Consider the following 14637-nt stretch of genomic DNA (forward strand, 5'->3'; position numbering starts at 1 on the left):
ACATGATGAATGAAATATACAGCTGGTATAGCACTACTGACTTAAGAGAAATTACACTAGCACAAATCTAGCCCAGTGACCTAACAGGTACATCTGTTGTCAGGCACCTACTTGTAGCTGTTTATCATTTCAGTACAGTTCAATATCATATCAGTATAATGGAGAGGTTTTCTTCCACTCCTAGAGAGCTTCCAAGCCGATTCTGAAACTAATTGAAAAATCACTCCTCTGTTTTTCCTCTCAGTTTATGAAGAAATTAAGCCCATCTGGTTTATGTCCCTTTCATAACAGCATCCTCTGTGGGGTTTTAATCGAATCTGCATTCTAGCAAGATGTTTTGAGTTTCTGCTTGCTCTCTTATAAGTAAAAGCATCCTTTTGTTCTGGGGGACACTGTTTTTATTAGACCACTGTTAAAGATATTAAAGAAAAGACTTTAGAAATAGTCTCTCACCATCCCTCTAGAAATTACTTACTGATATTTATGAAACAACTGCACACATTCCACCCCATTAGGCTATGTGAGAACATGTAGTTTAAGATCATCCACCAGCAGGCTGTTCCTCAGTCCTTAGTTCATAAACTAATAGACATTAGGAGGCTTACACAACAACCTGATTTATGGTTTAAATCCTAACATTGCAGCTGTCAATAAACAATCTTCCTCTCCCCCAAGAAGTAGCCCACAGAAGTGTCAGGTTGTGACAGGGGCTTGCATCTGAAAAGGGAGGGATGTCTAAAGTTATTGACAACAGACCAGAGAAGAGATGCACAGTGGAAAGCTTTGACAGAAGCAAATGACACCTTGTGAATACTTTTTTAGCTGTTTCCCTGACAGAGAAATAGCAATTTTCCTACCGTCACATTTGCTTAATTAGTACAAGCCTACCCCAAATCCATCAGTGTCAAAGGAAAGATTCTGACTGAATTCAGGCAGCTTTGGTTCCAGATTTTTAAGAGGTCTGTGCTTTCTGCTCTGTTTGCCTAATCCTCTTCTCCTTACTGCTGCTGGAGGAACACAACAGCTCCTTTATCGTCCTATCACAAGGTGAATACATGACCTTAGCAAAGTCCAGATGGAAAAAACAAATCTATAAGTTGTGTCTGGTTGTCAGAAAGATCAGCATGAAAATCTGTTATTCAGGGACACGTGTTTGAATTTACCATACTTGTCAAATCTTTCACCTGATCCCTTAGAGCTATGCCTGATCTTCTTTTTTATGCCTTTTATTAAATCAGCACTATTAGATTTGATTATGAAGATGTGTAGAATGAAGAAGAGCAAGTGCCTTCACTCACTGGTTTTCAGAGTCTAGATGAGGGGGAGAAGCAGTGTGGGGCACTGAGATGGTCTGTACTTCAGCACAACCAAAGAACAATAAATTCTCTAGAGGTGTAAATCAGCAAAACCTGATCAATGGCTCCGTGTCCATTGTCACCACCCAACGATCTGGCCAAATGGTACAAGCAGATTAAACAAATCATGAAGGAAAGTGGTTTTGTTTTTTTTTATCTCCCATCTTTCAAACTCAATACAGCCAATGTGGCAGATAATGTGGGCGAGCCAGTGGCAAGGTTCTACATTGATTCATTACAACAGCAAGCAGACAGCTGTGTAGCTGTTCGCCTGAATTTTTTTAAGGTACGTTTTTCTTGAATAAGGATGAAATGTTCATCACAAGGCCATCTTTGTTGTTTTCATTTGACATTTCTCTCTGTTTAAGTCATTCTCAATTTCTATGAAGAAATTCAAGACTATTAAATAGACTTCTTGGGGAGGTTATGAGTCAGCTAGAGAGCAGAATGGGGTTTGGCATCTAAAATGCATGCAGGAGCATGGGCTTGTTGGCTTAAGTAGATTAGCAAGAAAGTAGCAGTGCTTAGTGATATCAGCAATGACATTTTCAGCCAGTGTCCTAGAAGGACACACATAGCAGTTCGTGCTTCCCAAAGAAGTAGTAGAGACTGTTTGCAAAGCTCAGGAAGACAGCTCTGCATGGTTTGAGGTTCATTCATGTTTGATTATTCTTCGCCTCGTAAGTCCAGAAATCATATTTTTAAAAGCAAAGTCAAAAGTGATGGAATAATTGCAGGAAGTGGTTTTAATGCACAGGCAGCTAAGGAAATCTTGGTTTTTCGCGCAGTCACTGTTTTAAGAGGCTCTTCTTTGACATCCCCAGAATTTCCCAGGCTAATAATTAAAGTGAGCCAGGCAATTAAAGATAATAGGTAAAAGTATCACACAAATATAAAGGAGCATTTCTTGCTGAGATAATAACAGGAATAATTAACTGTGAACATCAAGTAACACTGCAGAACTCAATATATTCCAGTTACAGGTCTTATTCAGAGATCTTTTACTTCCCTCAGCTGGGATTTCAGCTGCAGGAGGTATGTAAGTTAGCAGCACTATCTTGAGATGAAGTAGAAAGTTCAAAGCCGATGTTAGTTTTAAAACACACCTTTCCTTTTCTTGTGAAAGTTTATTCCTATTAATATAAAATTGATCTGTGTTCTAGAACAGAGTATTCAAATTAGTGCCTGTTATTCTGCTTTATTTGAGGAAATGCATTCTTCTAACAGGAGGTTTGAGAAACTTCTCTGACTGAAGAAGGCATCATTGGAGAAACAAAAATCTCTGCATTCTGACCAATGCACACTTCACAGGGCTAAATGGTAATGCGAGGACAAATTCTTAGCTATATCTGCATTGCTGAAGCTCATATGGATATCCAGAAATTAATTTTCTTTAGGACAGGTCTGTTTTTAGCCCACTACAAAATGAGCCAGAATCAGTAAAGCTGAGTTAAATATCTTTGATAAGCAATATATTTGTCACAAAAATATCATCCCAAAGAGAGTTCACACTGAGGTCTAATTCAGTAAGTCACTTTGACTGAAAAAAATAACTGGTGGGAAGGGCAAAGAAGAGGACACAGAAAATCCCTTCTGTGCAGTAGCTAGAATGCTTCCCAGGGTATGGAGACCCTTCCTGATCTTCAGGGCATTTGAATACAGTTTCTGAACTTTCTGCTTTTCTGCATTGGGTACTTTCATTGTCTTCCTTTGACAATTTTTTACCCGCTGTGAGCTAATTTGAGATTCACTGGGACAGTAGCTGTGGCATTTGAGCATTCTTGGTGTCCTAACCACCAGGTTAGACTGTCTTTCTCTTCCTTTTATTGACTGAATGTGCCTTATATAAAATGGAGGAGTTTCTGAGAGAGAAATCAGGATTTTCTTCACCAAGGGTGCTAACTGACCCTAGGGTTTCACTGTCTTCTGGGAGCCCAGAGATGACAATGAAGCTCATTAAGCCACCACTGTGGCAGAGTGGTGGACCTTATGTCTTGCATTTCCCATGGGAGATTTCTGACTCCTTGGCTCTTTCGGCTTAGATGTAAACATTGACCAAATCTAATTTTTAATATATACATTTTTTTCTATAAGTGCCCAAAAGTGAAATGCCAAATGGAAAATATGACTTAGAGTAGGAAATGCCTTTTTTTTTTTCCCTCCCTCATTTCAGTGGGAAGTCAAAATTTATGGTTTTGCTTCCTTTTTGCGTTTTGTCAGATAGATAAAAGCATCGAGTATTTCTGCAACCCTGCAGTCAGCAAGGGCTAGAACAGAAATACTGTGCTCCAAAATGCGTGCCTCTTCCACCTGAGCAGGAAGGATAACTGCTGTCATGATATCTGTAACAGCAGGCGTCCATTATTTGGTGGCAGACAAACGAAGGGGGGAATGTGGCAAACATTTTGTCATTTATTACATATAACATGTGAGAAAAGAGGGCAGCTCTCAGGCCTGCTGAGCTCCATCTTGTGGAACTTAAACTGCCTGCCTTTATTGCAGGTCATTCTTCACCATGACCATTAGAAAAAGAGAAAGACACACTGGAAAACATACAGCATGGGTCTGTGGGGACAGGGGTGATTCTTGCCCTCATTACTTGTTCTGTTTCTCCCACTGATAGCTGAATTTCTGTGATAAATGGCAGCATTGCGTATAATTAATACTGTGTATAGTTTGTAAATCAGTCTGTAATGTACTTAGACAGCCTTTAAGATGAAAGGTACTCCCCAGTATCTCTGTTAATCACAAGTGTCTGTCTTGTCAGGAGATACAGTAAGGCATAAACTTTGCCACAAATCACTGTCCTCCCACGCCTTGCAGTTTTACAAAAGCAAGCCATCTCAGGAGTTTCATGCTTCACTTTTATATCATTCAACCAGATCTTTACCTCTCACTATTTTAATCATTCCCCTTGTCTTTCTTGTCCTCACCCTGCATCAGTCATGTTAGTTTAAATAGTGGAAGGTCTGTACAACTGCTAGAAGAAGAATGTCTCCTCTCCCTGTCCAATTCATATTTTAGGACTCAATGAACTGCTCAAGGTGTAAATTGTTAGAATAAAATAACAGCACCCATGAACATCATATCTGGATCTTTAAAAAGTTTGCTTGTTATTCAGATACTCATTGCATATAGAAAGCTACTGAAAATGGGATGATATGCCAATAAGTGACAAGAAACTTTTAATGCCTCCTTTGGGTGGGAGAAATACTGTAAGACAATGATTATATTGGATTAACCTGATTAATCACCATGTGTGATTTACAGTGTTTGTCTATTTCATAGTTTCGCACTGCATTTGAGTATCAGTCTCAGGAATGGTCAGGACGCACAACATCTGCCAGCTCCCTCCCTATTATATAGGGGTTTGCAACAAACTGCAGACCCACGTGGACACACTTAGAGGTATCCTGATCCATCAGGTATAGTCAGGTCCTGACAGAGCTCTCCTGATGTGCTATTTGAATGCTTTGGTTATATGCCTATGTTTGATTTATTTGCCAGTAATGAAGATATTTGAATGGTGACTTTTGTCTGGAAGATATTGGTCACTTTTTTTTTTCAGGGTTTGCCACATTTAAATTCTGAAATTAATGTTATCATGGCTGCCTGTATTTCACCCTCCTGAGGGAGACCAGTAAGCAGGATAAGTTCACGTGTTTCAGCTACTGAATTCATTGTCTAGCATCCTATTGCAAACTGACCTTCCTTCCTGGCTTTTCTTCATCAACCAGAAGTCCATATTTGCACCATGTGACTTGGCTGTAAGTCCCGTTCCACCAGCCCAGGCAGGAAATTGGTGGTATCTCTGCAGAAAAGGTGCTGAGTAGACTGTGTGGAGTAGAAACACCACAACGGTACCACCCTAGCACAGCCCACAAGTTCTCTGGACCCAGTTTGCCTGAGCCATTTAGTGTCATATGCCATATTTTCAACCTTCTTTCCAGAGCTGCAATGTAGAATGTTTTCAGTGGAAACAAACATACTCTTCAGCTGGTGCTCGTCCAGGTTAGGAAGGTAGTTACATTTTTGTAACTGAAATTGTTATTTTGCATTGATTGCTTGGATGAGGGCTTTTGAATAATGAATATTGCTTAATTATTGCCTCAGATTGGAAGCAATTTACTGTTTTCTGACATCAGTTTCTGAAGCTTATCTCCCTTGATTGTCTCCCACCAAGATATTGACAGATAGAAAAACATCCATGTTATGGAGATTGATTTGTTAGTATATGTTCTGTGTACCTATACAGAGAGACAGCTGAGCAGTAGGAGTGAAGTGATAAGAAGTCCATAACAACAATACATGCTAACAGAGGAGAGCTGCTATTGTACACAATAAAAAATAATAGTATTTGTCATGCTTTTATTTATGTGGAACCAGATAATACACGTTTTACCAACCCTTTCTGTGTTTTTTGCAAAGATGTTGATGTAGTTATAAATAATTTTCTATGAGTTTAAACTACAAGGGTGATTTCCCACAGCAATCAAAGCAACGTTACCCTGATGATTCTGTTGCAAAGTCCCCATGTATCACGATAGACAAAGTATTCTGTAGGCCTCAGTCCTAGTGAATGAAGTCATTTAATGGTCTTACATATTTTACATCATTTAAAGTTTATTTATTCAGTACTGAATGACTGACAAAACTTTCATCAGGCTCTAATACTGCAAAGACACCGTGTCAATGTAGACATAGGATTGCTGTCATCTTTATCTCTCTAAAATAGCTTGCAGTTATGTGAAAATGCGGGTAAGTGAATTGTACATGAGAACTAATTGTACATGAGAACTAAGGACTTTGTGCAACCAAAGTCAGTGCACGGATAATTTTCAAATTATTCTACCAAGCCATACTTTTGAAAGATGTCTTTTTCTTGCACCATTAGAGGCTGTGAAGTACATGGAGGGGAAGGACAGGCAACATCATAAGCTACAGCTCTTTTGCAGTCTCCTACCTGAGATTTTCAACTCCACTGTGCCATTTCTCAATCTCTGCAATAGCTGATAGTCAAATTCTAACAATGTGGTGTTTGACTTGATAACCTGAACCACTGAAATGACTTTTTTTCTGGATATCATGTTGTCATATGTTTGAATTGCTCTATTCTTAACTTGATTTGTGTGTGTGTGTATGTGAAATGATTTGGATGTGTTTCACATACAGAAGAGTAACAGCTGGTGAGGGGGCGAGGAAGAGTAAGCTGTAGCTACCAAAAAAAAGAGGATAGTTTTTTTACCATATGCCATTATGGAGAGAGTTCTTGTCTTCAAACCACGTCCTGTGTGACTCTTCATCCTTTGCCTGAAAGATCTGCATGCCTAAACATGTCCTTTCCAGAAGGCAAACAAAAAAAAGTTGTGCCTTGCAATAGTAGTAATTCTGCTGATATGAAATAGAGTTGATCCTAGTGTAACAATTGAATTAGAACAAGCACCTACTTAAACAATTGTTAAATGTCTTTGGCATCCTGGGTTTCATTCAATCTTATATACCATGAACTATAGACGGAAAGGACTGTGGTCATAAATGATCAAGTAGAAACCTTGTACTTGCACGGCTCATTTATGGTCCTGCATCAGAAACATTGGACAGGCGAGAAGGCAGGAAACTGTTCAAACTTCAAATCATATTTAGGTTTAGAAGCTTATCCCAATCTGACAGCTTCAGAGTGCTTTGATCTCTAACACATTCTAAGGGGGAAAAAAGAGTTTTTTTTTAATATCAGTACCTAAGGAGATAGACTTCCTGCAGTTTTCATATACTCTCCTGCTATGCTCCTAATGAATGAAGCAAATTCTAGGGTTGAAACCTGCATTACAGAACCTATTGTGGGTACTACTAGTGAGTTTTGTAACTGCAAACTCATGGTTACATAATTTATTTCATTATTGCCACTTTCTAAAGAGAAAGAGCTTTAAGTGGCTTTCTTCAAGCTATTTAGAACCTCTTATACCTGACAAATTTTCTCTTGTGAAATAAATGTAGAATTTTGCAAGTGTTTATGACAATAGTTCATTTATCAACAAAATGTTTTTCTTGTTGAGAAATAATCCTAAAAGAAAGCACAATGAAAAGAAAATATGGAATATTGCACTACTAGTTAATTGTGAAAGTGTTTTTTTGAAACTAGATGAAGAAATCTTAATTGAAGTACAATAAAGTGTATGAAGCATATGATGTCAGAGCATATCCTTAGCTTTTTTTGGGGAAATCAGAATTTTGTAGTGCTAGCACAGCCTAGAAAAACTCTGAAGCCTACGTTGTGCAGTCAGTATCCCAGCTCACATCATCGGAATGGCTGCACTGTGTTGTCGCCTCCCCTTCACATGATGGTTACATCCATCTCAGGAGCAGCTAGGTTCAGATTAGATGAAGAAGGTGTTTCTCGACAGTGAACAGTAGACCTTATCCAGTGCTGCAGTGGGTGCAATTTTACTCAGGTTCACAGAAGGAACTTCAAAAAGAGATCTTTTGAAGGTTATCATTATGGCAAACTACAGTAGGCTCAAAAAATCCCCTGAGCCAAAAGTGTTTGACACAGAATTAGTAGCAGGGGAGAGATTTCATATGCTTGTCCTGTCCTTACTCTTTGCTTCATGTCTACTTATGGCTGTGCACGACACAAAGTATTGGAAGAATCATAGAATCATAGAACAGTTAGGGTTGGAAAGGACCTTAAGATCATCCACTTCCAACCCCCTGCCATGGGCAGGGACACCTCACACTAAACCATATCACCCCAGGCCTCGTCCAACCTGGTCTTGAACACTGCCAGGGATGGAGCATTCACAAACTCCCTGGGCAACCCATTCCAGTGCCTCACCACCCTAACAGGAAAGAATTTCCTCCTTATATCCAATCTAAACTTCCCCTGTTTAAGTTTTAACCCATTACCCCTTGTCCTATCACTACAGTCCCTAATGAAGAGTCCCTCCCCAGCATCCCTATAGGCCCCCTTCAGATACTGGAAGGCTGCTATGAGGTCTCCACGCAGCCTTCTCTTCTCCAGGCTAAACAGCCCCAACTTTCTCAGCCTATCTTCACACGGGAGGTGCTCCAGTCCCCTGATCATCCTCGTGGCCCTCCTCTGGACTTGTTCCAACAGTTCCATGTCCTTTTTATGTTGATGACACCAGAACTGCACACAATACTCCAGGTGAGGTCTCACAAGAGCAGAGTAGAGGGGCAGGATCACCTCCTTTGACCTGCTGGTCACGTTCCTTTTGATGCAGCCCAGGATACGGTTGGCTTTCTGGGCTGTGAGCGCACACTGAAGCCGGCTCGTGTTCATTTTCTCATCGATCAACACCCCCAAGTACTTCTCCACAGGGCTGCTCTGAATCTCTTCTCTGCCCAACCTGCAGCTGTGCCTGGGATTGCTCTGACCCAGGTGTAGGACCTTGCACTTGGCATGGTTAAACTTCATGAGGTTGGCATCAGCCCACCTCACAAGCGTGTCAAGGTCCCTCTGGATGCCATTCCTTCCCTCCAGCGTATCAACCGAACCACACAGCTTGGTGTCATCGGCAAACTTGCTGAGGGCGCACTCAATCCCACTGTCCATGTCAGCAACGAAGATGTTAAACGAGACCAGTCCCAACACCGATCCCTGAGGGGCACCACCGTTAAGAGCTGGACATCTGGTCAGAACCAGTAGGGCTGTGTGCTTCTGTTGGCGTAAAAGTGCTGGCACAGTATAAGTAATGTTTTAATTTTATTTTATGAGAACTATTTTAAGATTTTATGCCAATTTATGCACAACTAAGCATGAAATAGAATACATATTTCAGAAAATTTCATGCTGTGAAGTGATGGGAAGGGGGTGCCTTCCTCTTTAAATTGCTACATGCATAACAGATTTGTGAATAGTGATGGGGGCTGTCATTGTATACTGTGCACTGTCCATGATCCTATTATAAGCATTCTGTGAAATGCAAAGGCTAATAAGCAACAAGGCAGCAAAATGCTGCAGCATAATGCTGAATATGTGAATAATTTTGTGGAAGTTAATAGGAGCACTCTTATTCCTTGAATGATCATGACAGCTGCTCTGGAAGACGATTGCAAAATGCCACTCTTGTTCTTGGCAAGTCTGTGCCCTGTGTTTATTCATAAACAGAGCTGTTTAATATTGGATACAAAAGTGAGTTTCTCATTGGTTTATTGTCATCAGCTCTGCAGCTTTGTGAAAGTGATCTGGATGAAGCACTTAAACAGTGAGAAAGAGAGTTTCTTACTGAAAGAAGGAAACATTATTTAAACTTCCTTACTTTGATGATTTTTCTTTTTCCCTTTGGAAAAAGTCTGTGACATTTTCCTTATAGATTTACTCCAAATTTTGACAAGCACAATGCATAGAAGAAAATCACTGATTCTGTGTATAGTTTTTCATGTCATGTTTTATTTCTCATTATAGAATTGTTTGAGACTAGAAGAGGCCTCTGGTGATTGTGTAGTCCAGCTGCCTGCCCAAAGCAGGGTCTCTCAGCCTTGCAGGTTGTTCAGGACCTTCTCCATTTGGGTTTTGAATGTCTCCTAGGATGGAGACTCCACAGCCTCTGTGGGCAACCTGTGGCAGTGTTTGACCACTCTCACAGTAAAAAAAGTGTTTCTTATATGTGAATGAAACCTCCTGTTTCAGTTTGTGCCTCTTGCCTCCCTGTCCTGTCACCAGGCAGCATCAAGAAGACCCTGGTGCCATCTTCTTTGGTCCCTCCTGTCAGGAATTTATATACACTGCGAGGCTCCCTCCTGTACCTTCTCTAGTCCAGGCTAAACAATCCATTTTCAAGAGCTCCTGTCAAGTTCCAGCAACTGCTTTGGAGCCCTTGTCTTCATAGAGGTTCTGTTGACTTTTATGCTTGTGTGAACAGCACTGGGCTCCAGATCACAGCCCTCCATTGTATTTGGAGTTCATCAGGATCTCTCTCATTCACAGCCACAGTCTTTCTAATTCAGCAGAAGCCTAGAGTTATTGCATTAGTTGCCCATTAGTTTCAGGCAGGTGAAAAGGGATCCAAAGTAAAACAAGGATATTAAAGACCTAAGTACCCACCGAACACCTTACATTCTTCAGTGTACACCTACATAGAGCAGCAAAAAAAGTAAATGGTTCTCCCAGGGCCTCACTCACTTCCAGTACATTTCTCGCTGCGCACTCTGCATCTTTACATTGTTCTGTAGGAAAACACAATCTGAGATTTCCACAGAGGAGAATGGGTTTTATTAGATTGCTATCTCCATCTGCTGACCCTAGACAGAAGTAGGCATTATTTAATGTGAGGAACTGTTGAGCTTATCCGGCAGATACAGAGCATAAAAACCCATTTTGCTTACTTTATTTTTGTATTTCAAAATCATTTATTGTTGGCATGTAATTTAGAAAACAGGGTTTGATGACTTTTGGTAATTGCCTGTGTTTTCTGTGATCGGTATGTACAGTGTTCAAAATTCATTCTGCTAATTAAATAACAGAAACAGGAACCAAGAGTTAATTGCAGTCAGTGCAGGTTGCCCCTCAGGTGTTTTACCCTCAGCTGGTAAGTCTCAGCTCATTAGCAGAAACATAGTCAATAAGTGTTTACAGAACTGGAAGCAGCTGGAGAGTTACAAAATCACCGTGTCCCATAGAAGCTATGTACATATGAATGTGTGTGGTCCTGGTCGTGGTCACGGTCACGGTTGTGCTCCTGATCACCAGGATGAGTGAGACATTAACGAATTGAAAAGCAGTAGAAAGTGACAGCCTGCATGTAGTTCTCTCTGCTCATTACCAAGACACCTATAAATAAATAAAGATACATATACCAAGAGATACAGATACCAAGATATATATAAATAGATGAATTTTACCACCTCTCTGACGTGGCTGTACAGCCTCCAGTCAGTTCAGAGGTTGAATAAGAACTGTATTCACATAACTTTAGTCTGCATGTTGTCCTGGGAGTTACCTATTTACTTGGTTATCAGTTATGAGCCCTGACTCACTTTCTGAGTCACTCCTTTTAAAAATATGTTTCTTTGCAGCTGAACTGCATGTGCTTTTCCAAAATCTGTATTGTCTTTAATTTAGCCATATTAAGTACATGATGTTCAGGTGAACTTCATCTGAATCACCCAGCATATCTGATGTACCTTATTGTTTATCCCAAGTGCCCTGATTTTGAGCTACTTTCAATCTTCTGTGTTATCTTCAAGCTTCTGTATGACTTTTTGCGGCTTAGCAGGCCTCTAATAAGGATGTTGACTAGCGCAGAGCTAGGAGAAACTTTCTGAAAGAGGTTATCTGTTCCAGCATACTTACAGGTTTATCCTTTTACTTGCTCTCTCAGCATCCAATGTGATTACCTTTGGAATGGAATATGTGCAGTATACATCACATCACTATCATCCCTTTTTTTCTTACCCTTTCAAAAAATCTCTAAAAGTGGTTCCTTCTTTTTTTTTCTCTGTAATTATGAAAATTTTGCCATCTTAATCTGATGTATATCAACCCTGTTGATATATAAACTAAAAAGCTTAAACTGGATTAAGTCCGCTGGCCCTATATAGCCATTGGTAGTTTCTCTTCATTTAGCCAGTTCATGCAGACATTTTTTCCCATTACATTATTTACGTGGTCGTCTAAAGGGATAAAAATTAGCCTTCCTCATAGAAACATAATTTCTGTTATTCTATTTCTATTCTTTTCACAAGCTTTGTAGTTTTCCTCATGAGGAAGGAAGCACTTTGGGTTCTTATAAATGGGGAATGTCTAGATGTCAGCACTCTCTTGATTTGGAAACAATGCAGCAGTGGTTCCTGAAGGCCTGTACCGTATTTGTAGCTCACAGAGTATTTCTCTGTGGCTCCTAAAGGGGCCATACTCAGCAGAACCATTTACAGGTTGGAGCTGTCATGGGCAGACTATCATTTTGAGATCTGTGGGATATGTGAGATAAGAGCCTTAGGCTGAGGTAGCACTGCCACAGTCACTGTTTCCACAATTCAAAGAGCCCCCAACTGGGTTTGCACTGTGGATAGATGGGCAGCCCCAGCCTGATTTATATTCATTATGAGGCTCTTTAGGAAACCCTGATTTATGAGATTTTTATAAAGAGGGAACTCATACCCAGAAACACAGAAGTAGTATCACTACAGAAGTGCAAATATTGCTAATGTTGTGAAATTATCCCTTTCATCAAGTTTATTTAATGAAATTTGAATGTTGGAAGAAAATGTTGGAAGAAAGAGCGTAGAATTCCCACTGGGGAAGCAAACTGGATTGATAACAGAATTTGAATTCCCAGTTCTCTTTTTGCCTTTTCAGGTTTCTAAGCCAGTCTGTTACTGCTTCTTAATACCAGCTCTCATCATCTACCTTCCGATTACTTCAGCTATGGATATAAAGAGAAGCTTTACAACCAGATGTAATACTTCTTCAGTCTAAAGTAAACAACCACATGCTCAACTAATAATTAGAGCTCTACATGTGTTCTATTGTACATGAAGTTTGAATACACAGGTATGCATAAGTATCTTAAGGATATGGCTCCATAAGTATATTATCTTCCATAAGGATGTAGTCTGTCAAGTAGCAGCTCCTTTCTTGCACAAAAGTTTTGTGAAAAACATTATTAAATGACAAAAAATTGTCTGCTTTCTTATGTAGGTGTATATCTTATTTTCTTTTCCTAAATCACCTCAAAAATATTAAAATTAGAAAAGCTTGAGTCAGTGAATGAATATTTGGATTTTTGACTTTGAAAAATCACAAAGTGGTTGTTCAAATAGAAGATCACATCTATTTGGGCTCCTAAAAATGGAAAGAAATTACTCTTTATTCATTGCATTTTGCAGAAGATGTTTTCAAATGCATTTTTCTCATTTATTCATTTAGTCATAAATATAAAGAATACCCCCCAAACCTGGAAAATGAGGTAGGGAGGGATGTTGGCCAGAGCTCTGGCCTGGGTGTCCCAAGTCTTCATTTTTATTTATGGTGTTCACATTACGTACCTTCTTCATGTTTGTAAGATAAGCACTTTCCCATGGTGGACTTCTGTTTCTTCAGACCTAATGAATATGTTTAATCCTTACTGATAGATCCTTTGGGGTGCCCACATGACAAGAACTACAAATGTAAGCTGAGAATTATTATTTATTACTAAAGTGTTCCTTCTCCTTGCATCCTTGCTCTCCCTGTCATAACACAGGGACATAACACAGCTTTAGTACCTGTTTGCACAGGTCTGTAATGAAAGAATCCCTACTGTACTGTTCTGTTCTAGCAGCAAACAGTAAAAGCTGCTGCCCGCCTTCAAGGTCTTTCCAGGGGAATGCAACTCAGGACATCTGCGACTGCTTACGTACTTGCAGGTGTAGCTGGCAATGAATTAATAGGATTCGCTTTCCTTTCAGTCCGCTTCTAAACCGCGCTGATTAAGGCAGGTGAAAACGAGATGCCTGAAGTTGTGCACATGAATATGACCCTGGCAGCAGAGTGATCAGCTCTCACAGAAGTGAAAGATACCAGAAAGTTACCCTGAGACAGACATACGTCTGTTAAATATGACAGTCTCTGCTGATGGGAGGATAAAATGGCTTGTGTGTAGGTGGACACAGGCAAATTTTACTGAGTAGGTTTTGTCTAACATGGCAAATGCAAAGCATATGTTTATATGGAGTTGAACAAAGAATTATATATATCCCTTATATATCCCTGCATCCTGTGACAAAAAGCAGTTGAAGAATTGGGGGCAAAGGGGTCTCAGCTATAACATTCAGCTTCACTGATTTTATTTCTCTCTTTTTTTGCTGTACCAATTTGTGGAAAAAAAACACATAACTTAAAAATAATCACATTCTCAAAGCATTTTTGCTACAACAGCAGAGAATATTTTAGAATATTTACCTTCCTCTTGCTGTTGCCTTTGCTTAAAACACTCAAATTTCCTTAGGAAATGGTAATTTTGATTTTTTTAACTTTTATTTTATTTTCCTCTTTTCCCCCCAATCACTTAATTACGTGATTTCTGGAAGGTTTTCTGGGAATCTTATATTTAATGGTGAAAAATCATAGAAATGAGAAGCTGTAAAAAAACATTTATATGTTTCTTTGTTCATCTCAGAGTGGGATTGTTCTGTTTTATGGTCCATTATTTTTGTTCAGCTTTGTTTCAGCTTGTAAAATGAGCGTTCCTCCACTACTATAGACAAAATCTAATTCCCTGCCAACCCTAATGACCTTGGGAATCAGCTACCACATTAGCAGTAATGTGACACATTTTTCATT

The 14637-nt window shown here is 39.6% G+C and overlaps 1 protein-coding gene across 3 annotated transcripts in view; it reads left to right on the forward strand.

Moving 5' to 3' along the window:
* The window catches only part of PTPRR (protein tyrosine phosphatase receptor type R), a 149787-nt gene that overhangs the window by 50067 nt on the left and 85083 nt on the right, over positions 1–14637 (forward strand). Inside the window, exon 1 of one of the 3 annotated variants that reach the window (XM_061454801.1) lies at positions 2657–2675. The exons of the other annotated variants lie outside the window; for them this stretch is intronic. Coding sequence (XP_061310785.1) covers positions 2673–2675 — 3 coding nt within the window. The 5' untranslated portion in view covers positions 2657–2672. Of the gene's footprint in view, positions 1–2656; positions 2676–14637 lie in introns of those variants that run through there. 3 annotated transcript variants of the gene reach the window in all.

The sequence above is a fragment of the Pezoporus flaviventris genome, unplaced genomic scaffold (genome assembly GCF_033815535.1).
Source record: "Pezoporus flaviventris isolate CSIRO_AGI_PZ_B2104156 unplaced genomic scaffold, CSIRO_AGI_Pfla_v1 ptg000016l, whole genome shotgun sequence".
Classification (NCBI taxonomy): Eukaryota; Metazoa; Chordata; class Aves; order Psittaciformes; family Psittacidae; genus Pezoporus; species Pezoporus flaviventris.